Source organism: Neofelis nebulosa, chromosome 2 (assembly GCF_028018385.1).
Source record: "Neofelis nebulosa isolate mNeoNeb1 chromosome 2, mNeoNeb1.pri, whole genome shotgun sequence".
Classification (NCBI taxonomy): domain Eukaryota; kingdom Metazoa; phylum Chordata; class Mammalia; order Carnivora; family Felidae; genus Neofelis; species Neofelis nebulosa.
In genome coordinates, this window is record NC_080783.1 from 103,481,600 (window position 1) to 103,500,055 (window position 18,456).

The following is an 18,456-nucleotide window of genomic DNA, read 5'->3' on the forward strand; positions in this document are numbered from 1 at the left end:
ACTACAAGAAAAATTCAACAAATATCCCTTGTGAATACTGATGCAAGAGCCCTCAACAAAATTCTAGTAAACGGATTCAGCACATTAAAAGGACTATACACCACAACCATGTGGGATTTATTCCTGCAATGCAAGGATGGCTCAACATATCAACATAACAGATCGACATAATACACCACATTAACAAAATAAAGAAAAAAAGCCAACTGATCATCTCAACTTATATAAAATTTGACACACAACTGTTAGATGGTAGAGGAGGGTCAGTAAGTATGTGTCCTCCAGAAGGAGAAAGTGTTTCACTTTAATACTGAAACACAAAGCAAGCCACTTCATACTGGTTGCACAGTTTACTGGTGGGGGCAATCCGGAGGGCTGCCAATCCAAGTGGTGCTAAGCAGTTATTCTCTGCCCATTTTCCACCAAGCCCTGACTGCCACCACAGCTTGTATAAATGGAGACGCCCGGTGGTGAGGTCCCAAGGTAGTTATCTAAAATAGTGCCACCTGCACCTGAGGGGAGTGCTACTAGTCATCTAAAGTGGAGTCATCTCTGGCAAGATGGAAGGCCAAAGATGGAGTCAGTGTTGTTAGCACGCCTGCACTCAACAAACTAGGAGTAGAAGTAAACTGCCTCCACATAATAAAAAGCCATATGAAAAACCCACAGCAAACATCATCCACAATGGTGAAGGACCAAAGGCTTTTCCTCTAAGATCTGGAACAAGACAAGGATGCCTGCTTTCACCAGTTGCATTTAACATAGTACTAAAAGTCCTAGCCAGAGCAATTCAGTTAGGCAAGGAACAGAAAGAAAAGGCATCCAACTGGAAAGGAAGAAGTAAAGTTATCTCTGTTTACAGATGATATATGGTCTTATATGTAGAAAACCCTAAAGATTACACACACACACACACACACACACACACACAGTTAATAAATGAAATTTAGCAAAGTAGCAGGATACAAAGTCAACACAAAATTCAATTGCTATCCACTAACAATAAACAATCTGAAAAGGAAATTATGAAAATAAGTCCATTTATAATAGCAAGAAAAAGAACAAAATACGTAGGAATTAACTAAAAAGGTGAAAGGCTTATATAATGATAAAAACTACAAAATATTGCTGAAAGAAATTAAAGACATAAATAAATGGAAACACATCCCATGTTCGTGAATTGGAAGATTTCACATTGTTAAGATGTCAGTACTATTCAAAGAAAACTACAAATGCAATGTATCAAAATCCCAATGACATTTTTAACAGAAATAGGAAAACCCATCCTAAAATTTATATGGAATCTCAAGGGATCCCAAATAGCCAAAACAAAGTTGCCAAAGAAGAACAAAGGTGAAGGACTCACACATCCTGATTTCAAAACTTACTACAAAGCTGCAACAATCAAAACAGTATGGTACTAGCATAATGACAAACCAATACAACAAAAGAGAGAATCTGGAAGTAAACCCTCATATATATAGCCAAATGATTTTTGACAAGGATGCCAAGACCATTCAATGAGGACAGAACAGTCTTTTCAACAAATGGTGCTGGGGAAACTGAATATCCACATGCAAAAGAATGAAATTGGACCCTTACCTAACACTGTATGCAAAAAATTAATTCAAACCAGATCAAAGACCTAAATGTAAGACCTAAAACGATAAAAACTTTTAGAAGAAAACACAGCTGTCCTATGGTGATAGGGCTTCCTGGTGCTGGATTTGGCAATGATTTTTTGGATATGACACCAGAGGCATAGCCAACAAAAGAAAATAGACAAATTGGACTTCGTGACAATTTTCAAACTCTATAAAAAAACAAAAATGAAAACAAAGCTAAAAACATCAAATGACAATGTCCACAGACCAACAGAATGAGAGAAAATATTTGCAAATCATATATCTCATAAGGGATCAACATCCAGAGTCTATTGAGAACTCCTAAAACTCAACAACAACAACAACAACAACAACAACAACAAACAACCCCATTAAAAAATGGGCAAAGCACTTGAATAGACATTTCTCCAAAGAAGATATATGAATGACCAATAAGCACAGGAAAAGATGCTCAATATCACTAATTATTAGGAAAGTGCAAATCAAAACTATGAGATAACTATCTCACACTAATTATGATGGCCTCTATCAAAAAATCCCAGAAAACAGCAATTGTTGGAGAGGATGTAGAGAAATTGGAGCCCTTGTGCACTGTTGATGAATGTAAATGGTATAGCCTTTGTGAGAAACAGTACGGTGGTCCCTCAAAGAGAAAAAATAGAATTGCCATTTCATCTAGCAATTCACTTCTAGGTCTATATAAAAGATTTGAAAGCAGGGTCTTAGAGAGATATTTGTACCCTCATGTTCATAACCGCACTATTCACGATAGCCAAAAGGTGGAAGCAACTCAATGCCTATCAGCTGATGAATGGATAAACACATCGTGGTGCATACATACAATCGAATCTTTTTCAGCCTTAAAAAGAAAGGAAATCCTGTCACACGCTTTAACACGGACAAAACTTGAGGACATTGTGCTACATTACATTACCCAGTCACAAGGAGACGAATACTGTATGTTTCCACTTATATGAGATACTTAGTAAAAATTATAGAGACAGAAATTACGAGGGTGGTTGTCAGGGACTAGGGGGTAGGGGAGATGGGGAGTTTTTAGGTATAGAGCTTTGGTTTCACAAGATGAATTATGGAGATGTATAGTGGTGATGCTTGTACAACATGATGAATGTATGTATAAAGACCACTGAACTGTACAACTTAAAAATATGTGTGTTTTACCACCATCGAAAAATACCAACCACCAGACGCCCTGTAATCTGTCATTCCCTGGGTGCTTATCCCCATATATTTATTTCCTCTTTATACCCTAATCTAGTCCCAATCATGCACCCCTTGCAAGCGTCCCAAACATCACTGCCACCTTTAGGATGCTTGGTCCGCCATCAGCAAATTCCACATACCTTCACCTCCTTCTCTGAACATTTGTTTCTCTTGCTTGCTCTCACCAAAGCTTGGCTCTCTTTTGTGAGGATACCATAACTGCTCCCCACACCAGGCGGAAATCAGGAGAGAACAGGTGTCCTCTTTGCCCCCATGGCCATTTCCTTCACAAACCTCAGCTCCTGTGACATCCGTGCCGTCAGACCATTCCGATACACCGCCAGCCTTGTTACCATGATCCACCCACCTCCTAGTCACTCTCTGTCTCCTTCTTGAATTATTTTAGCACCTGGACCCTTGCATTCTTTAACACTATCCTTTTCACCATTCTTGCCAACTTCAACATTGGCAGAGACAATCCACCCAAGACCTCGGCCTCTTGTAACTGAGCCTCCTTACATTTGATTGTACCTCAGATGTAATGTATAGAGGTGACTGAGGGGCAACATGGAAAGGTCAACGCCATTGAAAGAAGTATTTATTATTTACATTTCCTGAGAGGAGGGAGCACATCATGCCACGTGGGGCAACATGGGAAGTAGCGGGGTCAGTCCAGAAGCAAAAGGAGCAGGTAGAAGGCATGGCCCAGAACCTCTACCGTGGTTTCCATGGGAAGGAATGGTGAGGCAGGGTAAGGAAGTTTAAAGAAGTTAAGGATTGGATAGCTTGAATAATTTTGGCCGCCTCCGGGATGACAGGGATGGTCTCTAGTTGTCCAGTACCTGACTCAAGGGTCATTCATTTAGGGCAGGGGAAATACTGGCATGGTGTGTGAGAGCTGAAGGAAATGGTCGGGGGTACGGTTGGTTTCCCATGTGAAAGGTATGTTTATGGGCAAAGTAGAGGGAGTCACTTGTTCTCTCTAGGAATTAGCTAGTCCTGGGAGGGGTAGTCTTTCCAGCATTAGCAAGACCCCTAAATTGTCAAAATATCGTTAAATATGGAAATTTTTTTTTAAAAACACAAGTCATATACCTCCTCAATTCTCCATAATCTTTTGCTTCACCATAGCCATTGACTCCCACAGTCATAACCTTTTTTTTATTCAGAAATTTGTTTAATGTTTATTTATTTTTGAGAGGGAGAGAGAGACAGAGTGTGAGCAGGGGAGGGCCAGAGAGAGAGGGAGACACAGAATCAGAAGCAGGCTGCAGGCCCCAGGCTCTGAGCTGTCAGCACAGAGCCCGATGTGGGGCTCGAACCCACGAGTCGTGAGATCATGACCTGAGCCGAAGTCAGACGCTTACCCGACTGAACCACCCAGGCGCCCTTCACAGTCATACTCTTGACCTTGCCATCACCAATATTGACACCACTTCTGAAGTGTCCATTTCCAACCTCCCCCCTTCTAATCACCACCTCCTTATACTTCTACACGCCTTACTATGGTGACCCCATTCCAACAATCCTTACATTCCACTGGGACGATGATCTTGCCACTCCTTCCCTCTGCAAAGGGCCTAGAAACAGTGCTAAGTGCACATGGTGTCCACCATTTCCGTGGTTAGCACATAAATCATCCCATGGGCCCTCACTGTCCTCTTCTCTAGCCTAGAGTTCATGGTCCATCACTATATAACCACTTCTTTGCAAACGCCCTCACCTCCCTCGTTCATTTCTCCCCACCTACACCTGACTGGCAAACTCTACCTCTGGCTAAACCCCTCAACTATCCATCCACCCATCCCTGCACCTGAGCATCTGAACATTACTGTAGAAAATCACACAACCATATTGACTGCCCTCACACTGTGTTTTTGACCCAGATCCCAAATGGGCACTCAACAATCATTACAGTGTCCAGGTGGGTTCTTTCCTCCTCTTCAGGTGGAAATTTCACATCTTTTCTGCTTTCTTCATACATTCCCCACCCTGTCCCTACACCGAGAAAACAAAGAAGCAATCAGGTAAGAACAGCCTCACCTTCCCCCTGTGAAATCACTAGCCTGGGCCCATTGACCACAGCTTCCCTCTCCACCCCCCCCCCCCCACCTGCTTTATTGAAGTATAACTGACATATAACATGTAAGTTTGGGGCGCCTGAGTGGCTCAGTTGGTTAAGCGTCCGACTTCAGCTGAGGTCATGCTCTCACCCTGGGTTCGAGCCCTGTGTCAGGCTCCACCCTATCAGTGAAGAGGGATTCTCAATCTCTTGCTTTCTCTCTGCCTCTCCTCCACTCGCGCTTTCTCTCTCTCTCTCTCTCTCTTTCTCTCTCTCAAAAATAAATAAATAAATCTTTTTAAAGAATTTTGTAAGTTTAAAGTTACAATGTGTTGATTTGTTAGCAGCTTTATCTTGTTACGGTGAAGAATTGTTCCTGATCCCACTCCCTATCCCACTCATGCCCTGGACCCCAACCCCTCTCACCTACCCAAGGAATTCTTTCCCACAGGGATCCCCTCTCTCTGGCATCATCAATTTGTCTCTCTCAATGAGATACTCTCAATACACTATTTCTCAGTGAGATCATTATCATATAAACATGGCGAACAAAACAAAGCCTCTTAGACCCCATCCTTCACAGCTAAGAGGGTTGTCTGTGTTCCTAGGAGTAGAATTGCCAGATCATACAGTAATTCTATGCTTAACTTTATGAGGAACCGCCAGACCGTGTTCTCTAGTGGCTGACCCATTTTACATTCCCACCAGTAACGTATGAGAGCTTCAGTCTCTCCGCATCCTCGCACTTGTTATTTTCTGTTGGTTTGTTTTGTTTTTATGGCCGTCCCAGTGGGTGAAATAGTATCTCATTGTGGATTTGACTTGTATTTTCCTAATGATGAAGGATGCTGAGCATCTTTTTATGTGCTCGTTGGCCATTTGTGAATCTTCTTTGGAGAAGTGTCTATTCAAGTCATTTGCCCACTTTTTTTTTCTTTTAAATTTTTCAATGTTTATTTTTGAGAGAGAAACAGAGTACAAGCAGGGAGGGACAGAGAGAGAGACAGAGGGAGACACAGAATCTGAAGCAGGCTCCAGGCTCTGAGCTGTCAGCACAGAGCCCGAAGCAGGGCTCGAACCCACAAACCATGAGATCACGACCTGATGGAAGTCAGACACTTAACCAACCGAGCCATCCAGGTGCCCCAATTTGCCCACTTTTAAATTAGGTTGTCTTTTTGTTGTTGAGTTGTTACAAGTTCTTATATATTCTGGAAACTAGGCCCTTATTATATCTATGATTTGCCAATATTTTCTCCCATTCTGTGGACTGTTTTTTCACTTTCTCGATAATGTTCTTTGATGCCCAAAAGTTTTTAATTTGATGAAGTTCAATTGATCAGCGTACTTTCTTAATTTTTTTTTTAACGTTTATTTATTTTTGAGACAGAGAGAGACAGAGCATGAACAGGGGAGGGTCAGAGAGAGGGAGACACAGAATCTGAAACAGGCTCCAGGCTCTGAGCAGTCAGCACAGAGCCCGACGCAGGGCTCAAACTCACAGACCGTGAGATCGTGACCTGAGCCGAAGTCGGACGCTTAACTGACTGAGCCACCCAGGCGCCCCAGATCAGTGTACTTTCAAATACACATTTAACAAAACACATTTTATTTGGAAATTTCCAAACGTACGTAGAGCACAGGATAACGAACTCCCTCCTAAACTGGTCACGAAGCTTCAACAACTACCGACATTTCATTGCTCTTTCATCTATGCCCCTGGTTTTTGTTTTCATGGCGGTGGTTTTGTTTTGGTTGTAATATTTTGAACTAAATAGCAGACATCATGTCGTTGCACCTCTAGATACTTCAATATGCATCTCTAACTGACAAGGACTTTTTGGTTTACATAAATATCTTCCTTCATCCCACCTAACAAAATAAACAATTCATTAATGTTACCTAACGTTCACTCCATATTCAGATCTCCCCAGCTGTCTCAAAGGTGTCTTTTTTTTTACACTTAAACTATTGATTCAGGATCCCAACAAAAGCCACATCTTGCGTTTAACTGCTCTTTCACATCTCTTATTTTGTGAATGTCTCCTTTCCCTTGTTTTTTAGGCCATTGATTTGTTAGAAAGACCACATCATCTGCCCTGTAGACTATCCCACCTTCAGAAACTAGCTGAGGTCACATATTGAAGCGTGTTATAGCATCATTTACACACAAACAAATGAGCAGCCAGAGTTGGCGTCAGAATCAGAACAGATCCCAGTAATAATAGCTAATAGCTATTTGGTACAAACTATGCAGGACATCATACGTACATGAACCCATTGAATCCTCACAGTAATCCTAGGAGCTAGATGGTACTCTCATCCCGTGTTATTTATGAGAACACTAGGCCCAGAAAGGTTAACTTGCCCAAAGTCACACGGCTAGTAAGGGGTAGAGCCAGGATGTACCCCCAGCAGTCTAGCGTCAGCCTCTGTGTGCTGCACTATTTCTAGATTTATATCTGGTCACAGAACCTTTTACGACAGACTTTCAAGGCCAAGATTGAAGGGAGACCCCCAAGTCCTGTTCAGGAGCATGTGACTTGAAGTGACCCCTCTTTAGTTATGGGGATGAGAGTATCTAGGAAACTTCTAGGATTAGGAGGTAACATGGTCCTTTGAGATAGATATTATCCTCACTCTAGAGATGAGGAAACTGAGGTCCAGGGCAGGTGACATCCTTTAGGCAAGAGCCCCCTGCCTCCTAAGAAAGTTCTTTTTCAGTCTCTGTAAATACTGCTTCTGGGCTGAAGGACCAACCCACGTCTGCCCGGGGGCAGCCACACCAGATCTAGGTTCTTCCCTAGTGTCAGTAGGGTTATCTCTGCCAGACCAGCCTATAGCTCCAGAAGGGGCTGCTGGGCCAAGCCTGAGACAGGAAACACCAACCCCAACGTGTCTCCATGGGATAATACACACAGAGGGTTAGCTAGGAATCAGGTATGGTCCTGACTGAGATTGCTGCTAGCCCTTTCGTGGTCAAGACCCCTGCAGAGAGCTGATGGTTTGTGTGGAGAGTCAGTGGCCCACAGCCTGCTAACCATCCAAAACCCTACCCCAATGCCCACAGGCTTCTGGGTCTCCTTACATCTTTATCTTCCCTGGCAGCCTCATCTTTCCACCCAGGACCTAAGCCCTCCTCTCTCCTTGGGGGTGGCAGAAAAGGGCTTGGATGGAAGAGAAAGTCAGACACAGAGGCCAGACCCACTTGGGAGAATGGACAAGAGCGACTCGGTTGAATTGTATGAAGGCAGGAGATGTAACGGGAAATGTACAGGGACAGGAGTCCTGTGCCATTCTGGTGCATACTAGGTGCATATGAGCTGGGCATCCTGTGCAAGCTAAATGCCTCTGTTTCTCCATCTGTAAGATGGGAATAATGTACTTAATGTGTCCACAGACTTTTTCCATAAGGGCCAGATAGCTAAAATTTTAGGCTTTCTGGGTCAGACGGTCTCTGTCCTGGTTAGTCAACTCTGCCCTTCTGGGAGAAAGCAGCCATACGCAACTTGTAAAGAAATAGGTATGGCTGTACTCCAATAAAACTTTATTTACAAAAAACAGGTGGCGAGCAGCGCTGCTGGGAAGATGAAGTGACAGGTGTGACGCTGCTCTGTGGGCTGTATAGCATGGATCACTTGAGGGGCATGGGCCAGGGGGCAGCTGCTACGGTAAACTAAAGCCCAGAGCAGACCACTGGCGGTGAAAGCTTCCAGACAGGAAAGGCCACGGACCTGGCAGTCAGGTGCGCTTGGGCTCCGAAGGCAACGCAACCACAGGTCACCTCCTAACCCACGTGGGGCCGCCGTTTCTTAGAGGGCTAAACAGGCGACCAAGGCCGCCTTTCAGGGACAGAGAAGGAAGCCCCCGCCCACGCAGCACGGCCGAAGGCGAGGACCCCCGCAGGCCTCAGCCCCGCCCCAAGGCACTCAGTCAGGGAGGAGCCTCCAGCTCCAACCGCGACCGCCAGCGAGCTAGTCCCCGCCCCAGGCCCCGCCCCGGACGTCCCGCCCCCCTGTCCCGCCTCCAGAGACTGCCCCGCGCCAGGCCCCCTGTAGTCCCCGCCCCCGGAGCCCAGGCCGGCCGCGCTCTGCGCTAGGCCCGCCCCGCGCACGTGTCGCGGTGTGCTAGGTGGCGGTTGCGGAAAAAGGTGAGCGCGCGGAGGGGACGGCAGGTTCGCGGAGCCGGAGACGGGCCCCCTCCCTAGGGTCCACTCCAGCAGCGATTTCGAGCCGCGGTGCGCAGCCTGGGGCCCGGGATGGACGCCCGGCGGCGAGCCCTCCGCGAGGGTCCCGCGGCCCGTCCTCGCCCAGCCTGGAGCGTGGCCTTGGCGCTGGTGGGCCTGGGAGCGTTGGGACCCTGGCCAGGACCCTTGCTTTCCTAGCCTTAGTTTCTCCATTGGGAAAATAGGCCCAAGTGATGTGCCCCTTTGGGAGTTTTTTGTTAAAATAGGCCAGCCGGTACCCCCACGTTCTTGTTTGTAGCAACTTACTTGCTAATTAAACACGTTTCAGAGGCAGGAAGACAGTAAGCCTCAACCAAAGTAAAATAATTATGAATTCTTGTTGAAATATTTACGAATGAAATAAGAGGACGCCCAGGACGTGTTTCAAAATAAACCAGTTGGAGGAGGAATGTGGGTGGGAGAGAGAGGAAACAAGATTGGCCATGAGTTGGTTGAAGTGCTAAGTGGCTAAGTGCACTTTTCTCTACTTTTACATATATTTGTAATTTAGCATTAAATTTTGTTCTGAGATGAAAATTTTTCTGTGGACCCCTGATAGCCTGTGTTCAAATACTGTGCCTGTGTTAGTCACAGCTGGGGCTGCCAGGACAAGTACTGGGTGGCAGAAATTGGTTTTCTCAGGATCTGGAAGCTGAAAGTCCAAGATTAAGGCGTCAGCATGACGCGTCTTCTGAGACTGCTCCCATTGGCTTGTAAATAGTCACCTGTGGCTTGTGTCCTCTCATGGTCTTTCCTCTGTGTCGGTGTCCTAAGGTGTTCTCTTAAGGACAGCAGTCATATTAGATGAGGACCTACCCTCATGACCTCACTTAATTATCTCTAAATACAGTTATATCCTTAAAGACAGTTACATTCTTGGGGGGGGGAGGTGGCAGGGGTTAAGACTTCAGCATGTGAATTTGGAGGGAACACAACTCAACCTTTAATACTGCCACTTTGGTAGTCTGGGGTTTTGATCAATTGACTTAGCCTATCGTGCCTCACTTTCCAATGCTTTAAAAAAGGGGCAGTAGTTGCTCCTGGGTGGCTCAGTCGGTTGGGCGTGTGACTTCGGCTCAGGTCATGAACTGAAAGCTGGAGGGTTCCAGCCCCGCATTGGGCTCTGTGCTGACAGCTCAGAGCCTGGAGCCTGCTTTGGATTCTGTGTCTCCCTCTCTCTCTCTGTTCCTCCCCTGCTCACACTCTGTGTCTCTCTCCCTCTCAAAAATAAATAAACATTAAACATTTTTTTTTAAATAAACAAATAAATAGGGGCAAGAGTAATTGGGCATAGAGTTGTGAGGATTCAATTGTTGGATAATGTACATAAAGCTCTAAGAGTTGTGTCTAGCATCTAAGAAGTACTTCATACGTTGAACATAGGGCCTCACTATGGGATGAATAGTGTCATGAGGCAGTTGGGGACTTGATGCTTATTAAACGTAATAATCATGCATTATCACAAGAGGAGTCAGCTGCTGTGCCAGACCGATTATTTTACGTATTCATATGTTTATTCATATGCCCCTCACCGCCACCCTAGTGATGCCCTTGTCCCTTGCCTGTTTGGCAGATGGGTAAGGTGATGCACAGAGAGGGAGTTTGGATTGGAGCTCTGGCTGTAGAGCTCATACTCTTATCCACCTTGCTGTATTGCCTCAGTTACAGAGGATGTGGCCCTGGGATAGGTCAGCCTGCAGGCAGACCCAGGGAACTGTTGGCTGACTTCTCTTTCTCTTGGCTCAGGTTTACAACGGTGGCAGCGCTCATGGCAGGTCCCCTGTGGCGGGCCGCAGCGTTTGTGCAGAGACACAGGACAGGCCTGGTGGTGGGTTCCTGTGCAGGCCTATTTGGGGCCCAGATCTCATACCACGTCTTCCCAGATCCCGTGATCCAATGGCTATACCAGTACTGGCCTCAGGGCCAGCCAGCCCCACTCTCCCCAGAGCTGCAGAGGCTCTTCCAAGAGGTGCTACAGGACATTGGTGTCCCCGCAGGCCATAGCTATGAGGCTTTCACCACCTTCACCTTCCAGCCTGTGAGTGCTGGCTTCCCGAGACTCCCCGCCGGGGCGGTAGTGGGCATCCCAGCCAGCTTCCTGGGTGGCTCATTGACCAACACTGATCATCCAGTGGTTGTACATGGGCAAAGAGTGAACTGGCAGAGCCCAGCAGGTGCCCGGCTGAGAGATGCCCTGACCCTGTCCCGCGACGCCCAGAAGTTTGCCTTGGCCAAGGAAGTGGTGTACCTGGAGAGCAGTGCCGCCGCCCTACAGGCTCTGCCGGCCCCAGCTTGCCTGGCAGGAACGTGGGCACTGGGCGTGGGTGCCAAGCATGCACTGGGGCTCTATGGGGGCCCCATGAACATACGGGCTGCCTTCAACCTGGTGGCAGCGGTGGTGGGCTTTGTGGCCTATACCTTCTCCACAGACTCTCTCACTCATGCCCTGGAAGCCTGGCTGGACCGCCGCACGGCCTCCCTGTCTGCAGCTTATGCCCGGGGTGGAGTGGAGTTCTATGAGAAGGTTTTATCCGGCAACGTAGCCCTGCGCAGCCTCTTGGGCACACACGGAGCGAAGCTGTATACGCCTAGTGGGAACATCGTTCCCAGACACTGGTTCCGCATCAAACATTTACCCTTCACGACCCGCCGGGATTCTGTGCTGCAGATGTGGAGGGCCACGCTCAACTCGGGCCGCTCCTGAGGGACTCATCACAAGGACAGATGCGGCTCCTGCAGGCACCACCCTGCCGTTGACTCTGGGGGCTCTCTTGGTGCCTCTGGACCCACAGCCCATTGTCAGATAAGTCAGACTTTGGAATTAAACAGCCTGGGTTCTGTCCCAGTCCACCACTCATGATCCCGGGGAGCTTGGGCAAGTCCCTTTTGAATCTAAGCCTCGGTTTCCTCGGCTGTCAGATGGGGACGATGTAAATTACCTGGCAGGATTGTGGGGCCGCGTGAGCTGTGAACGAAAGGGCTTGGCCGAGAGGACATCCCTCGAAGAAATGGGATGTCCCTCCTTGGTGTTTGAATACCAGCCGGCTGTGGGAGTCAGGCCGCTTCTCCCCCCTGGAGGTGCTTGCACGACGTGAACAACCACCATGTAGTTTACCTGGTGGTCTAATCCCAATTTCCTTCTACTGTGGCAGACATTGAAAACCTTCGAGGCCCAGGTGAGAAGCTAGTGTCGCCCTGAGAGGCTGGGAAGTGGGAGCTTGAGGGAGAGCTTCAAGGGTGATGTGTCCAGCGAAGACGGGATGCTCAGAGAGAGCCCCTGGGCCTGACGGGGAGTGGAGGTGTTGCTGGAACCCGGCGAGACCTGTGGCCGAAGGAAGAGGAAGGAACAAGCCATTGCAGAACTGAGGCTCTGCAGGGAGGGAGCCTGCTGATGCATGGTCAGTGCCTGGGGAGGAGAGGGCCAGGGGTGGGGGCAGAGGGAGCTTGGTTTTCAGGGGCCAGGAGGAAGCAGGATGGAGGAGAGCGATGGACTGGGCCTGGTGTCACACTCAGGGCCCAGGAGGATATGCTGCACCCTTGCTCTGTTTCCCTTGGGCCTTCTAGTGGCAGATGGAGCAGACCCCACTTTTGGTCCTTGGACAGGAGACCCCTTCCCAGGAAAGTTGGGGACAGTTGTGGCCAGCAAGCCAGGTTCCCTGTTTTATTTTTATTTTTCATTGTCGATTATGTTTTCCCCGGAACAGTGGAAGAATTCAAGCCCGTTGCCAAGGTAACTCAGGGCAAAGAGATCAGGCCACACCCAGGGAGCCAGGAAGCCCACTCAGTGGCAGACAGTTCCTGCAGGAGGCTGAATGGAGAGTGAGGGGGGTGGGGGAGTGGCATGTCTTCCTTCTGGGTCCTTCACGGTGGCTGCAGATCTGTGCTCTGGCTCCATGGGGCCAGCCTGTGGGTCCCAACGTCCGGCCTGGCCACACACCCCATCTCTCCAGTCTCCGGGATGGCGCTGGGCACACACTTGGTGGATGCATAGGCAGGTGGATGAGTTAGTGAGTGGTAGAACGCGTGTCTGCTCTGGGAAGTACCACTTCAGGGGGCCCCTCAGGCTGTCCCCCGGCTGCTGCCCCCATGTATGACTGTGTGATCTCGGCTGGAGAAACGTGGTTTGGGGTCTGGATTCGGTGAGCTCCATCCACTTACCACTCCCCGCCCCACTGCGTTCAATACTAGAGGAGCAGCAGGATGGCCACGCCAGGCATTCCTGCTGACTTGCCCAACAGGGAAGGAAAGGGAGCCCCCGTGGTAAGGGAAGTGATCCCCTGAGATGGCTGCTGCTTTGGCTCCCTCTAGTCCATGTCACAAACTTTGCACTCCTCAGCTGCTCCCGGTCCCCACGCATGCCTCGTGTGGCCCAATTTCCAGACCTTGGCCCAGAGCCTCCACCCTGTGAGCTGCCCCTCCCCTTCCTCCCTGCTGCATTCTGCACATCGCCCAGGCCCAGGCAACCCTCAGCTCTGTCCTTGCCATCCCCAGATAGTTCCTCTCTCCAGCCTCCTACCCCTCCCAGCTCTTGGAAAATCAGGTCTGTCTGGGTTCCATTCTGCTTAAAACTGTTTGCAGACATCCCCTTGCTTTCTGCTAGGGGCGCCTGGGTGGCTCAGCCGGTTGAGCATCCGACTTCAGCTCAGGTCATGATCTCACAGCTCATGAGTTCGAGCCCCACATCCAGCTCTGTGCTGACAGTTCAGAGCCTGGAGTCTGCTTCGGATTCTGTGTCTCCCTCTCTCTCTGCCCCTTCCCCACTCGTGCTCTGTCTCTGTCTCTCTCAAAAATAAACATTAAAAAAAAAAACCCGTTTTGTGGACATCCCCTTGCTTTCTGCTAGAGCTGCATCTCTGAGCCTGGACCTAATGGCCTCTCTAACCATCTTGTGTCCCCTTCTCCCGGTTCTGTGGATCCTAAACTCAGGAGCACTTTGGTTCCCTCACTGCTTTCCTCTTCCTTCCCCACACAGTGCCTTGATCTGGGGTGCTTTCTCCCATTTTGCCCTTGTCTCTGTTATTTAGTGCTCTTTCTGCAGGAATACCCAGTGACCTGACCCTGGGAACCTTCCCCATTCACGCCCATCATGCACCCTGTACCCCTCCCGAGCCCTTAGTGCAAGCTGTAACTACATAAGTTACCATGAAGCTAATGGCTTACCATCTCCTCTACTGAAACGTACTGTCTATAAGAACAGTGTTTATGTCTTGTATACTGCTGTGCACTGAGACTTTCCATAACATTTTTGAATAAATGAATGGAACTTTTAAGCTACAACAGGCAGGCCTGGCTCCCTAGAGTCAGAGCATTTACTGTAGGGCTGGCTGCACACATGGGTGAGGCCATGTGAATCATAGGTGACCCTGTCCTGTCTTCCCAACTTGGGACTTTCCAAGGGCAGGGCCTGGCCCAGATCTTCTGTGATTGTTGTTCTGTGGGGAAACCAGGACACTTCTGGTCACTTCCTATAGAGCACAGATTACCACTCAGGCCACCAGGGCCTCCAAGAGGCTTTAGGAAATAGGTCACACCCGCCCCCCCAAATTTTTTGATATATTGTGCCCTCGCACACAGATTTGGGTGTTGATCCTAGAAAGATGAAAAAGCATGCTCCAGAGCTCTGTAACAGACCAGGTGGCAGGAAGGTACCCTGTAAATGCGGCCCTGCCTCTTTCCTTCTCAGATGCCTGCAGCACGCCTCAGCTGTCAGCACTCTGCCCCTGATCCCAAGAGAATATTGTCCTGTTGAGTCGTGCCCCCCTCCCACATGACCCTGGTTCTGAGTGTGAATGTGCAGAGATACCCAACCCCCCCACCCAGAACAGTCCTGCACAGACTCCGAAGTAGGCTGACCGACAGAAGGCTCTGTCAACGCACACAGATCCCTCCACCCCATGTGCACGCGCGCGCGCACACACACACACACACACACAGCCGGAATATAGGAAAGGGAGCCCCAGAGCCATCATGCCATCATCGGCTCTGCCCATTCCTGACCCTAGCAGCCTGACTCATCCCCAGCAGCCAGTATCCACAGTGCCATGCCCCATGTGGCCATGCCTGGCACCCCCATCCCCAGGTGTGCGTATATCACAGTCTGGGGCTGAAAGAGACCTGTGGATCCTCACCCAGTGAGTCCTCCTGCCCACTCCATCCCTACAGTATTGTTTATAGTGCCTTTACTACGTAGCAGACACTCTGCTAGGCTCTTAGAGTCTGTTTTCATTGATCCCCAAATTGGAACAGGTAGTTGATAATGTTACTTCGATTTTCTTTTTTTTTTTTTAATTTTTTTTTTTAACGTTTATTTATTTTTGAGACAGGGAGAGACAGAGCATGAACAGGGGAGGGTCAGAGAGACACAGAATCTGAAGCAGGCTCCAGGCTCTGAGCTGTCAGCCCAGAGCCTGACGCGGGGCTCAAACTCACGGACCGCGAGATCGTGACCTGAGCCGAAGTCGGCTGCCTAACCGACTGAGCCACCCAGGCGCCCCAATGTTATTTCAATTTTACAGGCAAGGAAATAGCACAGAAAGGTGAAGAAATGGGCCCCAAAACACAAAGCTTTGAAAATTACAGAACAAGGATTTGAAGTCAGGAGCCTGGGTCCAGATCCCCTTTGCAAACCCTTTGTTTACACTGTCCTATTTATCCTGAGGGTTTTGTGGTATAAACTTGTACTGTAACCTCTACAGCCTTTCTCCCCTGCTGGTTAGAGGTGACTCTCTAGCCTCACCTCTCATCAGGAGAAAATGGTCACTGAGCAGAGCTTTCTGGAACTTCCAGGGGAGACCCTTTCAGCTAACTGAAGAGGAAAGGACACCCGATTTGTCATATTTGGTGCTGAGGTGAGAATGGAGTGGAGGGACCAAGCATTAGGAGCCCTCAGGCTCCAGCTGAGGACAAGGTTACCTTAGGAAGCAGAGAGAGGACACAGACAGGATAGCCTGCTGTGGGTTCAAATGCTGGTCCTGCCACTTTAGCAGAGTGACCTTGAACAAGTGATGTCACATCTTGGTCCCCAAGTTTTCCATTAAATGGGGATATTGATATGTAGCTTACAGTATTATTTTGATAATGAAAGTGAAATAAAGTTTGCAAAATGTGAAGCCCAGTGAGAGTATATAGTAAGCTTTAAAAGAAGATTGGTTTGGGGGCACCTGGGTGGCTCAGGCGGTTGAGCGTCCAACTTCGGCTCAGGCCAAGATATCACGGTTCATGAGTTCAACCTCTGCATCGGGCTCTGTGCTGACAGCTCAGAGCCTGGGGCCTGATTCAGATTCTGTGTGTCCCTCTCTTTCCACCCCTCCTCCACTCATGCTCGCTCTCTCGCTCTCTCTCTCTTTCTGTCTCTCTCTGTCTCTCTCTCTCTCCCTCTCAAAAATCAATAAACATTTAAAAAATGTTTTTTAAAGAAGATTGGTTTTGGGACACCTGGGTGGCTCAATCGGTTGAGTGCCGACTTTGGCTCAGGTCATGATCCCACGGTTCATGAGTTCGAGCTGACACTCAGAGCCTGGAGACTGCTTTGGACTCTGAGTCTCCCCCTCTCTACCTCTCCCCCGCCTATGCTCTGTCTCTCTATCTCTCAAAAATAAAAGACGTTAAAAAAAATTAAAAGAAGATTGGTTTCCTAAATTTCCCTGCTTTTTAAGTGATACAGGTACTAGGGTGTTCAGAGCTTGGAGTTGCTGCCCAAATACCAGCAATTCCTTGAGGCTGGAACCCTCCCAGGGAACTCACTGCTGCCTACTACAAGTCTGTGCTTAGAGCTTTTCAAAGTCCCAGTTAGGTCAGTTCCTTTGCTGAGTTGCTATCAGTTGACAACTTTTTGGAAATTACGTGGCAGCAGCTGAGAGCAAAGGACCCATGTCCCTTTGGTGTAGATACCAGGCCAGAGAAGAGGCCATTAAAATGGGAGATAGTCTTACACCTACTATACTAGTAATTTTAAAATGCCAGACCATTCACTTTTAGGGTGGTTGCTGTGAAATTGGTATAAATGTATGTTCTTGGTGACATTTGTAGTAAACAGCCTCCAAAATGGCCCCAGTGATCCCCACTCCTGGTGCTCTTGGCCTTGTGTCATCCTCTGTCTTTACTCCCCTGGTTCAAAACAGTAGAATACAGCAACATTAAGGGGGTATCACTTCTGTAATCAAGTCACAAAAGATTGTGACTTCTGTCTTCCTAGCAGACTCTATTGTCTTCTCAGATGCATGCTTTGATAAAGCAAGTTGCCATATTGGAGCCTTGCCATAGCACGGAACTAAGGGCCATCTCTGATCAACAGCTGGCTAAGAACTGAGGCCCTCAATCCAACAGCACATGAGGAACTAAATTCTGACAACAGCTGGAACTGAATTCTGACAACTGAGTAGGCTTGGAAGATAATCTGTCCCCAGTCGAGCTTTCAGAAGAGACAACAGCCTCAGCCAGCACCTTCGCTGTAACCTGTGACAGACTCTGAAGCAGAGGACACAGCTAAGTTATGCTTGGATCCTTGACCCACAGAAGCAGTGAGACCCAATAAGTGTGGGTTGTATGAACCACTTAGTTTTATGGTAATTTTTTGTGCAACAACAGCTAACTAATGCACATGATTAATTAACAATGGTTTGGGGTGCTGGATGGCTCAGTTGAACATCCAACTCTTGATTTCCGCTCAGGTCATGATCTCGACGGCTCTTGGGATTGAGCCCTGCACTGAGCTTTGCGCTGACAGCGCAGAGCCTGCTTGGGATTGTTTCTCCCTCACTCTCTTCCCTTCCTCTGTTTGCATGCTCTCTCTCTCTTTCTCTCTCAAAATAATAAACATAATTGACATAATGATTTTAGAAAGCAATTTGGCAAAATTTGATATGACCACAAAGCTGTATCTTTTGAGCCAGTAACTTGAAACCTAGAAACTTATCTGAAAGCTACGACCTAACAGAAACTAAATAGTATATGCCCAAAGATGTACATAAGAACATTAGCGGTGATCATTAAAAAAAAAAATCAAAATAATAGAAATGTTGAACAGCAATGACTTAGGAAATTATGGCACATCCATCTGTTGAATGTTGTTTGGTCCCCAAAAAGCATAATTGTGAAGGTTATGATAGAAATGTAGGAATATTAGTTACAAATAGCAAGTCTTTAGAAAATAGGAAGTGCTACTTGCAATGATGATTGCAATAATGTCCCATGGGTAGGACCTGGAAAGAAATTCACAAAGTTGGGGCGCCTGGGTGACTCGGTCGGTTAAGCGTCCGACTTCGGCTCAGGTCATGATCTTGTGGTCTGTGAGTTCGAGCCCCGCGTCGGGCTCTGTGCTG

At 48.0% G+C, this 18,456-nt stretch overlaps 1 protein-coding gene across 2 annotated transcripts; it reads left to right on the forward strand.

Annotated features, from left to right (window-relative positions):
• Positions 1-8,960: 8,960 nt before the first annotated feature.
• On the forward strand, positions 8,961-17,965 carry TMEM177 (transmembrane protein 177). 2 transcript variants are annotated; one of them, XR_009257632.1, is made up of 3 exons: positions 8,961-9,061; positions 10,883-12,534; positions 17,352-17,965. XR_009257632.1 is itself a non-coding variant. In XM_058715512.1 (2 exons), the coding sequence occupies exon 2, from the start codon at positions 10,905-10,907 to the stop codon at positions 11,838-11,840; it is 936 nt and encodes a 311-aa protein (XP_058571495.1). In that variant the 5' UTR covers positions 8,961-9,061; positions 10,883-10,904; the 3' UTR covers positions 11,841-16,245. The 2 variants fall into 2 exon arrangements, 1 of the variants encoding a protein (XP_058571495.1); XM_058715512.1 differs by lacking the exon at positions 17,352-17,965 and having other exon boundaries at positions 10,883-16,245.
• Positions 17,966-18,456: the final 491 nt, after the last annotated feature.

Bases quoted from the DNA above. Each gene is read 5' to 3' on its own strand.
- TMEM177 (XM_058715512.1), top strand. From the start codon at position 10,905: ATGGCAGGTCCCCTGTGGCGGGCCGCAGCGTTTGTGCAGAGACACAGG.